At 35.5% G+C, this 16,589-nt stretch overlaps 2 protein-coding genes across 7 annotated transcripts in view; one reads left to right on the top strand and one right to left on the bottom strand.

Moving 5' to 3' along the window:
* The window catches only part of ACVR2A (activin A receptor type 2A), an 87,146-nt gene extending 82,695 nt beyond the window's left edge, over positions 1-4,451 (top strand). Inside the window, exon 11 of one of the 3 annotated variants that reach the window (XR_004350726.1) lies at positions 684-4,446. Coding sequence is in view for 2 of the 3 variants with exons in the window: in XM_032637482.1 (XP_032493373.1) it covers positions 684-878 (195 nt within the window). In the remaining variant the exon portion in view is untranslated. Of the gene's footprint in view, positions 1-683 lie in introns of all 3 variants that reach the window. The other 2 variants (XM_032637482.1, XM_032637483.1) reach the window with 2 other exon arrangements.
* ORC4 (origin recognition complex subunit 4) overlaps positions 2,649-16,589 on the bottom strand; it is a 100,384-nt gene continuing 86,443 nt past the window's right edge. For 3 of the 4 annotated variants that reach the window (XM_032637485.1, XM_032637484.1, XM_032637486.1), the window contains 4 exons: positions 10,641-10,749; positions 9,814-9,909; positions 9,661-9,728; positions 6,871-7,446 (listed from right to left, as the gene is read on the bottom strand). In XM_032637485.1, coding sequence (XP_032493376.1) covers positions 7,258-7,446; positions 9,661-9,728; positions 9,814-9,909; positions 10,641-10,749 — 462 coding nt within the window. In that variant the 3' untranslated portion in view covers positions 6,871-7,257. Of the gene's footprint in view, positions 7,447-9,660; positions 9,729-9,813; positions 9,910-10,640; positions 10,750-16,589 lie in introns of all 4 variants that reach the window. The other variant, XM_032637487.1, reaches the window with a different exon arrangement.

Here is a 16,589-nt window from a genome sequence, read left to right as displayed (position 1 = left end):
ATTTTCAAGTTCTTAAGAACTTAAGAGACTAGGTAGGTGAAGGGTGGAACAAAACTGCCCTGGTTATTTTGGTCTAGATATAACTAGAAACACGGATAGAGCCAGGTAGAAAATCCTTAAGGTTGGCTTTGGAACCTTTTTTCCTACTTTAACTGCAAGGTAGAAATGCTGATATTAAGAAAACAATAAGAATTGGTAAACTTCTTAAAGCCTCGGTTTTGAATACAATTCAAAGGTTAGCATTTAAATTACCTGGTTTATGAACAATGGTCAGGGATTTTTGGAATTAAAGAAACGGTGCTCTGTGAAGACCTAGATGGGTAGGATTGGGTCAGGGGGAGGGAGGTCCAAGAGGGAGGGGATGTATGTATACATATTGGCCGATTCACTTCACTGTGCAGCAGAAACTAACATGACATTGTAAAGCAATTATACTCGAAAAAAAATCACCTGCTGTGATAGTCCCAATGCTCAGAAAAAAACATTGATTTCTCTCAGTGCTTTTCTCCATGTGCCTGCATATAATAGATACTCAAAAGTGAATGTTGACAAATATCAAACTTGTCTAATCTTGAAACTTTCTTCGACCCACAAAAATAGCAATTTCTTTGTGAGAGTTTTAGTCTGTTTCCTAATAGAAAACAAAAACTGATGTGGTGTTTGAATGTGTTTTTCCTTTTTAGGGAATGGCAATGCTCTGTGAAACGATAGAAGAATGTTGGGATCACGATGCAGAAGCCAGGTTATCAGCTGGATGTGTAGGTGAAAGAATTACTCAGATGCAAAGACTAACAAATATCATTACCACAGAGGACATTGTAACAGTGGTCACGATGGTGACAAATGTTGACTTTCCTCCCAAAGAATCTAGTCTATGATGGTTGCACCATGTGTACACACTGAGAAACAGGACTCTGAACTGGAGCTGCTAACGAAACTGCATACAGTTTATTTTCCGTGTGAAATGAGTAGGATGTCTCCTGGACATCTCAGAAAGAAGACCCTCGTTTCAAAAAGTGGCTCTGGGAGACTTAATGGCATTGCCTGTAGCAGAGACATGAAGGACATGAGACTAAGAGAAAAGTTGCAAACTCTAAAAAGAAACTTTTGAAGAAGTGTACATGAAGAATGTGGCCCTCTCCAAATCAAGGATCTTTTTGGACCTGGCTAATCAAGTGTTTGAAAACTGACATCAGATTTCTTAATGTCTGTCTGAAGACACTAATTCCTTAAATGAACTACTGCTATTTTTTTTTAAATCAAAAACTTTTCATTTCAGATTTTAAAAAGGGTAACTTGTTTTTATTGCATTTGCTGTTGTGTTTCTATAAATGACTATTGTAATGCCAATATGACACAGCTTGTGAATGTTTAGTGTGCTGCTGTTCTGTGTACATAAACAAAGTCATCTAAGTGGGGTACAGTAAAGAGGCTTCCAAGCATTACTTTAACCTCCCTCAACAAGGTATACCTCAGTTCCACGGTTGCTAAATTATAAAATTGAAAACACTAACAAAATTTGAATAATAAATTGACCCGTTTTGTAACAAGGTATTACAAATTCACTGTGTTATTTAAGAAATAAGGTAAGCTACGCTTAGTGCCAACAGTAAGTGGCCATTCGTAAAGCAGTGTTTTAGCTTTTCTTGTGCTAGCTTGTGATTTAAGGAAAAAAAAGTGCTGTTTTTTGAAATGAAAAAATGGTGTCTTTCCCCTCTTTCTCCCATATTTTAAAGCTTCATCTTATATCCAGTTCCCAAAATGTTGCATACTTACCTACGTATTTTTCTAGGTGTGCTGTGCTTGGGGACTATTTGAAAATTTAAAGCATGATTTAAATTTTTTAAAGTGAGCTGTAACACTGGAAAGCTCTTCATTTTTATTCTTTTAAAATAGATTTTTTTTTCCTATTTATATATGTAAAATTGTAGTGTATTTCTTTTCACCAAACAGTGTGTGGGACATTCTTTATCACTGTTTTAGGATCACCTCAGGAAGTGTCATTACCCAGAATTCCTCACTCTCTGCTTCGAGACTTGTAACTTTATCACTATATTTCTGCTTGGTGCCATCTTGTCAGAGTAATATTTGATGTCTGTGATATGTCAAGAATTATCCTAGGATAGAGATTTAAATTTTTAAGCACAGATTTCAGATGTTACTGCTTTAAAACAAATCAGGGATAACAAGTTAAACTTATAACTTAAAATATGCAATGACATTTAGAGGTAACCAATGTTGATATAGGTAACATAGCTTAGCCTCCTCCCACGAATTGCTTTTACAACTAACCCTGATATTAGTTTAGGATAGTTCATGCCTTATCTTTGATAAGAAAATGGAATTGACGGTAGGTAGGTGCCAAAGTGCTTTTCAAAACAATATTACATTAGAATATAATTGGATTCTTTCTCAAATTTATAGGCCAAAGTAAAACATTAATTTCCTGAATTTCTGGATTACTGATGACCAACAAATAGCCAGTATTATGCTATGTACTTTTGTCAGGTCATTTTAAAATCCATACATTAATTTTATAAAAGAAGTTTTTACATGTCACTATCAGGAGCTCACTGTGAATGTGTTCTCTTCAAATGGCTATTTAACCACACAGTACACTACATTTTACATAAAACATGCACTTAATCTCTGGGAATAATAAATTATATTATTTATAAATAATACATAGGTCAACAAGACTCCTTTAAGCAGGGAGGGAAAGAAGAATAACAGCATTGTTGTCTGTGCCACACACCATACAGAACTTTGTGCTCTTGGTCACATAATGTACCCAAGGCTTTGTTGTATTTCTAAGAATTCCCATTTCAATGTTGAGTTCACCTTTATTTCAAAAAGTACTTGGCTTCTCAATTTCTTGGTTTGGTTTTGCTTCCACTTGGAAACTAATTAAGAAGGGAAAATGATGAGAATGTTCATACATGAGAATTGTTAATCTCCTGAAGACTAATTTCTACCTGTTGTGAAGAATCCTGTTTGTTTTTAAAAGTTAAAAAAAAAATCAAAAGAAAACAAAAGGGAATATTATGATGAATGTTTGGCTTATGTGAATCTTAGAGATAAACTTTATAAGACCACTTTCACAAAATAAAGTTTTCTCTTCATGTTAGAAAAAATTTTTAGAAATCCTGGGTATTGTACTTAAAACTCTAGCTAACCAATTTTAAAACCTGTATCCTTTTGAGAATTACATTGACAGAAAAATACTTTTTATAAGCAGTAAAATAAGAATGTTCCAGTGACTACCTGTCCTGATACCTAGTCTTGTTGAAACTTTCTTTTGCAGGGCATTTTCATGTTTGGTTTACAGTCAGTGTAAGTGGGCAAGTTAATAAAAACTTTGAGCTTAGGGATACTGAAAAAAAGAAAGATCAAAAAAAGAAAAATGATTTGTTTTGGGGTACACTGAGACCCCAGTAATTTTTTCCTCATGTGTATGGTGCTCCTTATGATTCGTCTTGTATTTTGCCTTTATGACACCCATCAGAACTGCTGCTCTAACTTATACTCTCTACCTTGCCCAGATCTCCGTGTAAGGAATGCTTTATGATCAACTGCCATAGGACTGATGGATTAACCAGTGTTTGGCTTTATTCGAAGTTTATGCCCTGCACAGCTCTTGTATGTATTTTAGATGCTAGGAAGTTTTTAGCATGTGATGTGTGATTCTTGTTTGAATGTTTATTACAGGTACCTTGTGAATTCCAGAACAGAGACTGTGCCTCACAATTGTTGGTCCCATGAACTTGCACTATCCTTCATGGTGATGTTTCGAAAATACAATCAGGAAAAAAAAAAAAAAGTTTATAACTTAAAAATGAGTCATATATCATGAAACTAAAAAGAATCTGTTCTTCCCCCTTTCCTCACTCCTAGGTAACAGCTACATTTAAGTAAAATACAGGTGGTAGGGGAAAAATCCTGGCCAGATGATAGTTTAGTGGAATAAACTGATTACTGTTTTAAAAAAATGCTTCACCACGGATATTTTCCAGTTTCTCTTTTTTACCTTTTTAAAATACTACTTTTTAGGAACATTTGGTATAATGTGCATAAAATTATTTACTGATTTATGGGCAAAATGATACAAGTAGCATCTTGATTGAACATCATTTACCTCAGATATTCAACCAGCAGTACATTTTTTATGCAGTCTCAACCCATATCCTATTTGTTACCTCTCAAAATATTGGTAAACAGTTATTTTAGCTTTACTCTGTATTTCTTGTCAGTGTTTTGGGCACAGGTTGTTGTACTACTGTCAAATTGTACTTGCTATTTTTTCTGCAAGTATTTAACAAAAAGTTAAAAAAGAAAAAAAAAAGTCCCAAAAAACCCCACCTTGGGTAAGTGATTGTTAAATATTGTACAAATAAAATGTATGCTATCCCCATTCCATTCCCAAGTTAAATAAAAAAATAAATATGGTATGATTTGCATATGAAGTTTTTCTTTAGTTATACGTTCTTAAAGAGGGGAACAGTAGCTTTATAATTTACAGTGAGGCTTACACCTTGAGATTTGCAAGAATGGGGATAGGTGAAAGGGAGGTTTGTCAGTTGTGGCATTTCCCTCCTTTGTTGTGTAAGCAGATTGTATTCCCACTAAACTACATATGTTGGTCCTGCCAATTTTAAGAGAGGCTAAATGGCCTTAGTTACCTTGTCTTTTCATACGGAGATTTTAAAAAAGTGGCTTAGGTAATAGACATCAAAGACATAAACTACTCTTCCCAACTATAACTAGTTTACCAGTTGAACAGAAGAATTCTGGTATTTTCACTTAGGGTAATCGGTGAGAGAGATCACCAAGGAAGCTAGCATTCATTTACATTTTTAGTGTTGCAAATTCTTTCGTTTATCCTGTGACTTTCGAAGAAAGTGGGGGTGGAAGAGCCCTACCTTGTCACACTGAGCGTCACAGTTCACACCCATGGATTCTCAATTTTGAGGGGGTAAAGGTGAAGGAAAGGGCAACACTTAGGTTATGGTGGTTTGAAAGAAACTGCGTTGTCTTCTAAAACCAAATGAAAATGCAAACCATGGTGGAATCTGCAAGGAATCTCTACAGAAAGACCGAAACTGTTTCCACAGCGCTGTTCTGCAAAACAGATTCTTCAGACAGTTAATAGTATATAATCAACACATATAGCATTATGATGTGGTAAGTTTGGACCAAGAGCTCTTAACTCCTCAGAGTCATTCACATGCATGTCCACAAAATTGTAAAGACTTTTTTTCTTAATAAGATCCTGTTTTTGGTAGGGCACCTGGAGGGAATCACATGAGTGAAAACTGCACTGATGGCGCAAACATTCCTCCTCACCTGGTTTTCAGTCTTTTGATTGTGCTGTTAACAGGCTACATTCCTCCTCTAGTAAATGAAAATATCTTTAAGCCATATTTGTTTACATTATTCTCAAAAGCTTTTTACTAGGGCTTTTTCAGATTTGGTTTTTATTTTATTAATGATGGTTTAAGCAATTTAAGAGATGAAGTTAGTTTAAAAAATTTTAAGTATATTTAGCTTCTCTGTATTAGGGAATGTGGAAAGGGGTACATCAACATTCCTCTGAAAAAAATGCCCTTGAAATGTAGGCACGTGCTTCATTTGTATGACTTCTGCTAACCTACTTTTTCTAGTGTGTTTCATAGCTCTTTCACTGATATTGATGGATTTTCTGTAAGGCAGGTGAGGGCTCTCAAACTTTTAGTGGCATCTTAAGCTGATAAAAATTTGCAATCTTCAAGCCAGTTCTTTGGGTGCTTTTATGGTCAGTGCCTTTAAGCAGAGGGTACTTCTCTAAACAGTTGAGAAGAATTTTTAAAGGGACAATCTTAGCTCAAGTGCAAAATCCTTGCTTCTGGTAATAGTGATGCCACCATGGGAAGTATCTCCTAAAAATCTGTAGACTATTGCATAGAACCAGGGTGCAAGCCTTAGTTTTCATAATACACTGCTGAAAAGTAAATGACAGTGATCTGAAAACTTAGAATGCCGGTATACAAAGAACAGGTTGCAACTACTAAAGAGCTATTTTTATGCACAGAAATCTCATATTCCATTCTAAACGCAATACTTCTTAAAAACCACGTAAATAGTTGTTTAGAGTATACTTTTAAAAATACATGGTAAGGAACGCATTACTGAGTTTTGGTGTCAACGAAATGAGTTGAATTCCAGGGTCTGTCAATCCTCTGGACAGGGCCACTACTGTGTTAGTTTTCTCACCTGTAAACAACAGTAACTAAATATCGTAAGGTCTTTGACAGTTAAAAGGATTACAAACTGCACAAGGATAGGGAGTCTGTCTTTAGTAAACCTTCCATGAAAATAATAGACAATCAAATATTTTTAAATAAATGAAGTCACTAACACGTAACAAATGCTTACTAAATTTCATTTTAAATATATACCAGCATTAGTTCATGGATTCCTGATGCTTTGCCATCCCCACGTTCCTCCCTCCTAGGGCTCCACATTTTGATACAAGCAGGTTTAGTTAGCACCGTCATACACTTTCCATTATCTGTAGGGGTGGGTTCACAGGATCCCCTAAACTGCCTGTGTCAGAAAGACAAATGCTAGTCCCTAGAACAGGCCCCAGAATCTGCATTTTAAAACATGCTACAAAAGATTCTTCTGTAGATGGTATGAGTACCATATTATAAGAAGCCTGGAAGAAAATGTTCAAACCTTTTGCTTGTTTCTTCCGTGTAAACCATCTTCTAGCCAAACTGATCAGTCTCCTGAAGTAGAAGACCTGGGTCTGGGACAGAATCCCAAATTTCCATGAATACAGAAAAACTGCAGCACCTCCCAAAGGACCAAAAGATTACTCATTACACCTCAACTCTTACCATTGTTTCTTTACTGCTTTGTTTAAGGTTTGTAAAAACATCTGGCTGCTGGGTTGAAATGAACTCTTCAAATGTACCACATAAATACTTCACAAGTGTTAAATAAGCATATGATTCAACCCCTAAAATAGTCATATTTATTTTTTTGAACAACTACCTACAACATAATCTAAATTACTGGAATTATAAATCATGTAACTGCTCATGTGCCGTGATTCAAAGGCAAGGCACAGCCACGATGCTACATGTGTAACAGTCTCCCATAAATACAAAAATACATTTTTATAAATATAAGAAAATGTAATAACATATCTTGTTGAAGGACAACATTCTTTAGAGAAGTATGCCTGAAACTCCACAACTGAAGCCATGGTTATATTCATAACCAGCTTAGGGAGGATGTTGCCCACTGCCTAACATCTGTAGGACAGTTAGGGTATTTTTGCAAAGCATTCATAATTTGCGTATTATCCAAAAGTAGTTTCATCAGCTGGTACTCCCTCTGTGCAGTTACTGATGTTCTTTCCATGGGCCTTATTAATTCTAATTGTTGTAAATGTTCAAAGGCCTGAAAGATGAAAGAAATAGTTTAGGTTGAATAGGGGAAGTAAAGTAAACAACATTAACTCAGAGAACAGTCAGGATTTTGGTCAGTTGTGGAATAGAGTACCAGGAAACAAAACTTAATAGATACCAGTAAAGTTCAGAAACAACTCTCATCAACCTCATAAAAACTTCACACATCACACGAGGCAGTGTCTATATACAGTTATCCGTCCCTGCATCACTGAATATAAACAGGGCAAACTTAATTCAGTTTGTACAACGTGGTTTTTGTTCCTAACCTCATTCTATGTCATATCTCCTCCTAGTACTTAAGTTAACAGTTTCTAGTTCTCTATAAAAACCTAAGATCTGATAAGACCAGTACGTTTTGACTAATTGCCTAGGTTACTCAAATTCGCCTTTACATTTTGTTTCTACCTTTGTAAGACTTTGCTGTGTAAAAATTTAATACAGCTGTAAAAAGAGAGGGAGCCAGGAAAGACCTGTAGGAGTACACCTGTTCACCTAACCCTATAAATAAATGATTCAGCAGAGTGGTACAGGTATGGAGGAAAAGACAGGCTCCTGTTTCCCTAAGAAGTCTGACAGAGACCACTACAACCCGTCAGAAAGTCCCTTTCTTTCACCTTCCCCACCTTAACAGGGCTCTTTACTGTCTGCTTCCTCTCACCTCTAACATTCATGTATTATGTCTTTTCTAACCATGTTTGTTGTTTTAGGTATTTTATTAATGTATTAAAAAAAAAAACTACTAACCATTAAATACTGAGACACTGAAATAGATTATGAGCTTTCTATTCTTAAGCCTCATTGTGAAAAATACTGTTGGGATATATTCTTTATGTACTATAAAAATTCTTCTGATGAAAAGAGAAACAGTTCAGACACCATTAATTTCTGAAAATGAGAAAATACTAGAGGCTGCAGGTACTGGCTGAATAAAACTGAGGAGATTTAAAGTATTTCTAGGTAGCAAAATACTTTCTTATTTAATTAAAAGGTAGAAATGAGCAGCTTCAAATTACTCATAAAAATTTAAGTGCTCAGCTAAACCTTTCCACTCATACAACTCCCACAAGCTATGACTATCAGACAAATATGGACATTAGGAAGGGAGGAAAAAACCAACCTCCAGTATTCTAAATACTTTTCCTATTGTTTTGAAGAAATGGCAATGCCCTGATCTCACATTTTTTGGTTGCTGTAAGAAATAAAATTGACTACTAATCCCTTATAAAGGATGCTAAAGAAGTTATGGGTCCACTGCTTAAAAAAAATCAAAAAAGGTGTTTCTTCCCATAAAGTCCTCTAGAGCTGTGCTGTCCAATAGGTAACCACTAGCTACACGGGGCTCTTGAGCATTTGAAATGTGGGACAATATTTTTAATTTTATTTAATTTTTATTAAGTTTAATTAAAAAACTAACACTTAGAAAATTTGTATGTTTGAAACAATTTCATAATGTAAATCTACTTCAGCTAAATAAGGAATCTAAAAAAAATAATTGAAGGAATCTAAAGAGCAATTATTTCCAATGAATAGTCAGTGAATTAAGATGTGCTTTAAATGTAAACACATAGAATTTCAAAGATTTAACACAAAAGAAAATTTAAAACTTCATTAATAATTTTCTATATTGACTATAGATCAAAAGATTTTGGTACAGTAAATAAAATTTACTGTCCAAGTTAATTTCACCTTTTTTTTTTTTACTTTTTTGTTGCTACTAGGAAATCTAAAATTACATTATGTGGCTCATATTTCTGGTGGACAATGGTATGCTAGAATAAAGTTCCTCAAATTTTAAAACTCATGCCTCACCCCTAACAAAACTTTCTCTGTATAGCCTCACCAGCCAATGAGATTCTTTTTTGTTTTCTTAATGACCCATTCGGTCTCTTTTTACTGCTGAGATTATAAAGCCAACCTTAGAGGTATAAAGGGATAGGGTTATGACTGTAACGAGTAGATCCTTTGCACGATGCCAGTTCTAGGAAGAGACAGTAGAGGGCAGTATACCCCCAAAACTGTAAAAAGAACTGGCTGCATTCTTCAGAATGATTCAAACATTTCATTTTTAGATTGATTTTTTGGGTCTGTTTTGAATAAAATTCCTATGATAATACCTAATGTTTCAAAATTAATGAAAGTGCAACTATGATATATACAATCAAATCAGATGTAAAAATAAGCCTTTAAAAATTAAAAATCTTACCTTCATGACAACAGGTTTCTCAAAATTATAAACAGAATGGGCCTTCCTTTGAACAAACTTCTGAAACTCTGGACAGAAAGCAATGACAGCATTAGTAGCTTCAAATAAGCAGTGGGGGTAGTAGTGTTAGAAAATACCAATGTCTCATCTCACCATTATAAACCATTTGAAAATTAAAGGGCTCCTCTTCATATATGTCATTTAAATGTTTCATTGCTATGATAAGACAGATTTCCAAGACTGACAGACCTATAATAAAAGGGGAACAAACTATGAGGTATAGTTTATTTACTGATACATAAGACTGAAATAACTTTCCTTCAAATAGAAGGATAAAGTGAAAGATTATGGTTTTGAGGGGTGGAGGGAGGTCAAGACACTCCTCTAGGTTCAAATGTGTTTCAGTCACTATTATCTGAATAATCTTAAGAAAGTTACTCAACCTCCCTGAGCTCAGTTTTCATATATGTAAAAGAGGATCTTTCTAAACTTCCAGAGATGGTACAAGGATTCGAGACAATACTATCTAACACTTAACCACATAAACCAGAGCTGCAATTATGATGTAACTTTAAAATTACACAGGGCCCTCGATTATTCAGAATCTCTAATCCCCTGGAAATTATATCTAATTTTTTTATTTCCTGGAGAGGAGAAGGTTCATTAGATTCTCAAAAGGGATAGTGAACCCCAAATGGCTAAAAGCCAGTGCTCTTCATTAGCACTTGGTGCAATGAGAACACCTGCAATACAGTCTCAGCTGGATTTACAATGTAGCAAGTGAGGCAGTGCCTCGAGTTCCTTTCACTTTAAATGGGAGGAACAATACCTTTTAAAGGGCTGAGTTAAAGGACGGACGTATGGATATAAAAGTATTCTGTATATAAAATACTATACCCAATGTTAATTATAATTTTGAAAATCATACCATTATATAAACTCACACATTTAAAAAACTACTAATTAAGCAGGTTTCTCACCATGTACAATATTTGCTTTAGAGTCCATGCTACACAGCTGGTTTGCCTCCATCAGATCTGCTGCAGTCATAAATGGGTGTGATGGTGTTACACGATTTAAAGCAAGCATCTAAGGAAATGCAGATCAGAAAAACAACTGCATATTTACTTAGGCACTTTGGAGGTATTACTGAACAAAACTTCTTAATTCAGAGAGTTATGAAAGAGTAAACAGTAATGCCTGGGAAAGGTATTCTCATATTTAGCTCTATTAAAATACAGTATTTCAGTTCATATGTCATGTAACTGTATAAATGTAAAGCATTAAAAATTTCTTGCTGCTCTCTCTACCCCTTTCCATTTGCATATCTTGTTTGTTTACAACTCCTCAAAAGAAAACTACTTTAGAAGGAGTAGGGTGAGGAGAAGAGACCAAAAATAAGTAAGACTACTATTTAAAGCCCCAGACTAAACCAAACCAAAAAGGCAGAAGTGTGACTTGTAAAAACTTTCTTACCACCCAATCGACCAATCCAGGTTATTAGTCTTAAGTGATAGAGGTAAGCTACTTTATATTCAATTGTATTAAAAAAAAAAAAAATTATACCAAGAAACAACTCTCCTTGAAAGCAAGGACAAGTTGCCTCCATGTAGCAAGTTCTCTGTCCAACAACTAACAAAAACTTCTGCATTTATTTATTTGTAACTTCCCTAACATCTAAATTATAATTTTTTTAAAATTTATTTTTCATTGAAATATAATTGACTCAGCATTTAAATTTAGTCATATAAGTAGGGTGAGCAGGTAAAAATGCATGACATTTCATTAAATTTGAATTCCAGGTAAACAATGAGTAATTTCTTAGTGTAAGTCTATACCATGTAATATTTGGGACATTAACACTAGAAACTCCCTTTTTTAAAAAAAAAATTATTTTATTGAAGCATAGTTGATTTACAATGTTGTGTTAATTTCTACTGTATCGCAAAGTGATTCAGTTATACATATATATACACTCTTTTTCACTATGGTTTATCACAGGATATTGAATATAGTTCCCTGTGCTATACAGTGGGAACTTGTTGTTTATCCATTCTACCTATATTTTGCATCTGCCAATCCCATACTGCCAATCCATCCCTCCACCACCCCACTCTCACCCTTGGCAGCCACAAGTCTATTCTCTATGTCTGAGTCTGTCTCTGCTTCGTAGGTAAGTTCATTTGTGTCATATTTTAGATTCCACATATAATTGATGGTATATGGTATTTGTCTTTCTCTTTCTGACTTACTTCAGTTAGTATGATGATCTCTAGGTCCATCCATGTTGTTGCAAATGGCATTATTTCATTCTTTTTTTAATGGCTGAGTAGTATTCCACTGTATATATGTGTACCACATCTTCATTATCCATTCATCTATCGATAGACATTTAGGTTGTTTCCATGTCTTGGCTATTGTGAATAGTGCTGCTATGAACATATGGTTGCATGTATCTTTTTGAATTATAGGTTTGTGCAAATATATGCCCAGGCGTGGGATTACTGGATCACATGGCAAATCTATTTTTAGTTTTTTGAAGAACCTCCATACTGTTTTCCATAGCAGCTGCACGAATTCACATTCCCACCAACATAGTTGCTGCACAAATTTACATTCCACACCCTCTCCAGCATTTGTTATTTGTAGACCTTTTAATGATGGCCATTCTGACCAGTGTGAGGCAGTACCTCATTGTAGTTTTGATTTGCATTTCTCTAATAATTAGCAATGTTGAACATCTTTTCATGTGCCCGTTACCATCTGTACGCCTTCTTTGGAGAAGTATCTATTTAGGTCTACTGCCTATTTTTCGATTGGGTTTTTTAATTGTTGTTATTATTAAGTTGTATGATCTGTTCGTATATTTTAATTAAGCCCTTGTCTGTCACATCATTTGCAAATATTTTCCCCTAGTCCTTAGGTTGTCTTTTTGCTTTGTTTATGGTTTCCTTTGCTGTACAAAAGCCTGTAAGTTTGATTAGGTCCCATTTGTTTATTTTTCCTTTTATTTCTATTGCCTTGAACTCTCTCCCTTTTTTAACCAGGGCCCAGGGTCTTTAACTGAACAAAAAAGTTTGGTAATCCTTGTCCTTCATTCTCCATACTGGGAGGGATCCAGGTACCCAGTAGCTCCTTCCCTTTCTCTTACCTTTTCTTTTTCCTTTTATTATGAAATATTTTTGACATATAAAAAGGCAAGAGAATAATATAATGAATATCCATGACCACTTTCTCAGCTTACAAAATATAAACTTACAGAGTTGAAGCTCCTGTCTCTTGCCCTGGTTGGACTCTCTACTCTTCTCCATGCAAAAAAATCATGCAAGTCTTCATCCTTCTACTACATATCTTTGTATTCCTAGACAATATAAAGTAATTTTCAACTTTTATATAAATACCATATTGTACTTAATGCTACTCTTTCTTCACTAAACATCTGTCATGAGAATTCATCTATGTCCAGATGTCAATTGTGGTTTATTCTTTTTTTTTGTTATATTCCTTTGTATATATGCACAATTTAATTATTCTTTCCCTTATTGATGGGTAATTGTCATTTTGGGGGAGGGACTATAAACAAGGCTGCAATAAACAATCTTGTACATGTCTTCTTGTGTATTTGAGTCTCTCTAGATACCTAATTTTCCATATTGCTCTCCAAAGTATCTACACATATTTACACTACTAGCAGCAATAAACGTAACAGTCACCATATCATCAGACATAAACTTTTGTTGTTGTTATTGTTGCGGTACGCGGACCTCTCACTGTTGTGGCCTCTCCCGTTGCGGAGCACAGGCTCCAGACGCGCAGGCTCAACGGCAATGGCTCATGGGCCCAGCCGCTCTGTGGTAGGTGGGATCCTCCCGGACCGGGGCACGAACCTGTGTCCCCTGCATCGGCGGGCGGACTCTCAACCACTGCACCACCAGGGAAGCCCCAGACATAAATTTTTGACACCCACCAGACTGGGAGAAAAAAGGGTTTAACTGTAAAGTTTAAATTGTACCATTTCCCTAATTACTGGAGAGGTTAAATATCTTTGCAATTTATAAGTCATGTGGGATTCTACAATGGTGGATTGCTTGCATTCATATTCTTAGTTCTTTCCTTTATTTTTCATTATTATTATTTTTTTTTATGGTCGGGATGCAAAAACTTGAGCTCTGTGCACTGGTGCTGAATTGTATCTCAGAGACAGAGTTTTGGATGAAGTAGAAAAGAATAGCTTTATTGCTTTGCCAGGCAAAGAGGGAGACAGCAGACTCCTGCCCTTGAAAACTGTGGGTCCCAACCTGGGAGGATTTAGTGAGTAGTTTTATAACAATGGTTCAAGGCCAGGGTTGCTGATAAGGATCAGGGTGTATGCAGGGCCTGCGCTCCTTTAAACTGGCCTTAGGTGGTCTTTTTAATTTAATTTTTAAATTTTATATTATTTTTTTATATTGCAGGTTCTTATTAGTCATCAATTTTATACACATCAGCGTATACATGGTAATCCCAATCACCCAATTCAGCACACCACCATCCTCACCCCACCGTGGTTTTCCCCCCTTGGTGTCCATACCTTTGTTCTCTACATCTGTGTCTCAACTTCTGCCCTGCAAACCGGTTCATCTGTACCATTTTTCTAGGTTCCACATATATGCATTAATATACGATATTTGTTTTTCTTTTTCTGACTCACTTCACTCTGTATGACAGTCTCTATATCCATCCACACCTCAACAAATGACCCAATTTCATTCCTTTTTATGGCTGAGTAATATTCCATTGCATATATGTACCACATCCTCTTTAACCATTTGTCTGTTGAGGGGCATTTAGGTTGCTTCCATGACCTGGCTATTGTAAAATAGTGCTGCAGTGAACATTGGGGTGCATGTGTCTTTTTGAATTATGGTTTTCTCTGGGTATATGCCCAGTAGTGGGATTGCTGGATCATATGGTAGTTCTAGTTTTAGTTTTTAAGGAACCTCCACACTGTTCTCCATAGTGGCTGTATCAATTTACATTCCCACCAACAGTGCAAGAGGGTTCCCTTTTCTCCACACCCTTTCCAGCATTTGTTGTTTGTAGATTTTCTGAGGATGCCTATTCTAACTGGTGTGAGGTGATACCTCATTGTAGTTTTGATTTGCATTTCTCTAATAATTAGTGAGGTTGAGCAAATTTTCATGTGCTTCTTGGCCATCTGTATGTCTTCTTTGGAGAAATGTCTATTTAGGTCTTTTGCCCATTTTTGGATTGGGTTGTTTTTTTTTTTTACTATTGAGCTGTTTATACATTTTGGAGATTAATCCTTTGTCTGCTGATTCATTTGCAAATATTTTCTCCCATTCAGAGAGTTGTCTTTTCATCTTGTTTATGGTTTCCTTTGCTGTGCAAAAGCTTCATTAGGTCCCATTTCTTTATTTTTATTTCCATTACTCTAGGAGATGGATCAAAAAAGATCTTGCTGTGATTTCTGTCAGAGTGTTCTTCCTATGTTTTCCTCTAAGAATTTTATAGTGTCTGGTCTTACATTTAGGTCTCTAATCCATTTTGAGTTTATTTTTGTGTATGGTGTTAGGGAGTGCTCTAATTTCATTCTTTTATATGTAGCTGTCCAGTTTTCCCAGCACCACTTATGAAGAGACTCTCTTTCTTCCATTGTATATCTTTGACTCCTTTGTCATAGATTAGTTGACTGTAGGTGCGTGGGTTTATCTCTGGGCTTTCTATCTTGTTCCATTGATTTATGTTTCTGTTTTTGTGCCAGTACCATATTGTCTTGATTACTGTAGCTTCGTAGTACAGTCTGAACTCAGGAAGTCTGATTCCTCCAGCTCTGTTTTGTGCCCTCAAGACTGCTTTAGCTATTCAGGGTCTGTTGTGTCTCCATACAAATTTTAAGATTTTTTGTTCTAGTTCCGTAAAAAATGCCATTGGTAATTTGATAGGGGTTGCATTGAATCTGTAGATTGCTTTGGGTAGTATAGTCATTTTCACAATATTGATTCTTCCGTCCAAGAACATGGTATATCTCTCCATCTGTTGGTATCATCTTTAATTTCTTTCATCAGTGTCTTATAGTTTTCTGCATACAGGTCTTTTGTCTCCCCAGGTAGGTTTATTCCTAGGTATTTTATTCTTTCTGTTACAATGGTAAATGGGAGTGTTTCCTAAGCTTCTCTTTCAGATTTTTCATCATTAGTGTATAGGAATTCAAGAGATTTCTGTGCATTAATTTTGTATCTTGCAACTTTACCAAATTCATTGATTAGCTCTAGTAGTTTTCTGGTGGCATCTTTAGGATTCTCTATGTATGGTATCATGTCATCTGCAGTGACACTTTTACTTCTTCTTTTCCAATTTGGATTCCTTTTATTTCTTTTTCTTCTGATTGCTGTGGCTAAAGCTTCCAAAACTATGTTGACTAATAGTGGTGAGAGTGGACATCCTTGCCTTGTTCCTGATCTTAGAGGAAATGCTTTCAGTTTTTCACCATTGAGAATGATGTTTGCTGTGGGTTTGTCATATATGGCATTTATTATGTTGAGGTAGGTTCCCTCTATGCCCACTTTCTGAAGAGTTTTTATCATAAATGGGTGTTGAATTCTGTCAAAAGCTTTTTCTGCATCTATTGAGATGATCGTATGGTTTTTATTCATCAAATTGTTAATATGGTGTATCACATTGATTGATTTGTGTATATTGAAGAATCCTTGCATCCCTGGGATAAATCCCACTTGATCATCGTGTATGATCCTTTTAATGTGTTGTTGGATTCTGTTTGCTAGTAGTTTATTGAGGATTTTTGCATCTATATTCATCAGTGATATTGGTCTGTAATTTTCTTCTTTTGTAGTATCTTTGTCTGGTTTTGGTATCAGGGTGACGGTGGCCTCACAGAATGAGTTTGGGAGCATTCCTTCCTCCACTAC

This window comes from Phocoena sinus, chromosome 7, assembly GCF_008692025.1.
Source record: "Phocoena sinus isolate mPhoSin1 chromosome 7, mPhoSin1.pri, whole genome shotgun sequence".
Taxonomy (NCBI): domain Eukaryota; kingdom Metazoa; phylum Chordata; class Mammalia; order Artiodactyla; family Phocoenidae; genus Phocoena; species Phocoena sinus.
The sequence above is the reverse complement of the archived record's forward strand: the minus strand, read 5'-3'. Positions and strand labels throughout refer to the sequence as shown.